Raw genomic sequence first — 1,491 nt, forward strand, 5'->3', positions numbered from 1 at the left:
TCTTCTAAAGGAGAACACATTCCCTTCACAACTCACATCTTACATCCTACCTCCTGAACCGTGCAAACCGAAAAAAACTTTGTCCTTTCCATCCTTCTTTACTTCTTGTGTGTATTTTTCCTTTTTTCTTCAAAAAGGAAAACTAATTTTGCAATACATCATTGTCATCTTGCTCTGTTAGTTCTTTTTGGACACTGTTATAATAACTATATGCAGTTGTATCCATAGAGAAAATATTGGAAGGTGTGATGTAGAAATTTCCCAAAATGAGTAAATGATCATCAGCCTATTTGACTATTTGAGGAAATCTAAGAATACTATGGAATAAAAATAAATAAGTTTAAAGGTTCAAGATATGTTTAATGTTTTAAAGGCCAGTTATGAATGGCAGACCATTCTCTGCAAATGAAATCTGATAATCCATCACCAACAGGAGACACTTGAAAGGTCGCTGCTCAATATCTGTCAAACAAAAGGATTGTGATCCCCTAAAGCAGAGATATAATTAAGTAAGCTGTCTTAATCATATGTTACGTTCTTATGATATCTATGTAATTAACAGAAAAGACGTCTCATTAATGCTTGACGATAAATGGAGAGTAAAGCTTATTCCTTTAAGCTTGTATATTGTGTAGGTTTGAAACGAGAGGCAGTGAACTGAATTAAGTCAGTAAAAATGAGTGGAGAGTTAAATGACTTGCTTATTACAAAAGAAGAAGAAGAAGAAGAAGAAGAAGAAGAAGAAGAAGAAGAAGAAGAAGAAGAAGAAGAAGAAGAAGAAGAAAAAGACGGAAAAAAAGTAAAAATAAGAAGAAGGCGAAGGAAATAGAATAAGTAAGAGGAAGAAAGAAGACAAAGTAAAAGAAAAAGAATGATTTTTTTTGTTAACCAGTAAATACGTTTTCCATATCTTGCAATCCATTCTTTATAAAAGTTTTGATCAATTAGTATCATATTATCCTTATGATAGCAGTTATTACTGTCATTATTCAAAAAAAAAAAAAAAAAAAAAAAAAAAAAAAAAAAAAACTTTTTGGTAGAGTTGATGAAATGAAATAAAAGAAAAAAAGTTTCTAAAGCTGAAATATAAAATAAAAATTCTTTAGCTGACTACCAAAGTGAATTTTTTATCCAAGTTTTATTGAAGCCAATGGCAGTGCATATTTACTTTACTTTGATCTCCCCTGTTTATATACAGTATATAATATATATATATATATATATATATATATATATATATATATATATATATATATATATATATATATACATATATATACATATATATATATATATATATATATATATATTATATATATATATATATATATATATATATATATATATATATCCAGTCAAACAAGGTGACTTGCCACTACTCGGTCTGTTTCCGTCCCTCTCCCTTTGGTAGACGAAAAAGGAGTAGTCATACCCTGTTCAGAGGAGTTACTCCAAGAGGAAAGGGTTAAGGGTGGGTTAGGGTGAATCTGT

At 29.0% G+C, this 1,491-nt stretch overlaps 1 protein-coding gene across 1 annotated transcript in view; it reads left to right on the forward strand.

Annotated features, from left to right (window-relative positions):
- The first annotated feature begins 676 nt into the window (after positions 1-676).
- LOC137641061 (uncharacterized) overlaps positions 677-1,491 on the forward strand; it is a 62,979-nt gene continuing 62,164 nt past the window's right edge. Inside the window, exon 1 of the mRNA XM_068373507.1 lies at positions 677-799. Within this exon, the coding sequence (XP_068229608.1) occupies positions 677-799 (123 nt within the window). The remainder of the gene's footprint in view (positions 800-1,491) is intronic.

The sequence above is a fragment of the Palaemon carinicauda genome, chromosome 5, assembly GCF_036898095.1.
Source record: "Palaemon carinicauda isolate YSFRI2023 chromosome 5, ASM3689809v2, whole genome shotgun sequence".
In the NCBI taxonomy this organism is placed as follows: Eukaryota; Metazoa; Arthropoda; class Malacostraca; order Decapoda; family Palaemonidae; genus Palaemon; species Palaemon carinicauda.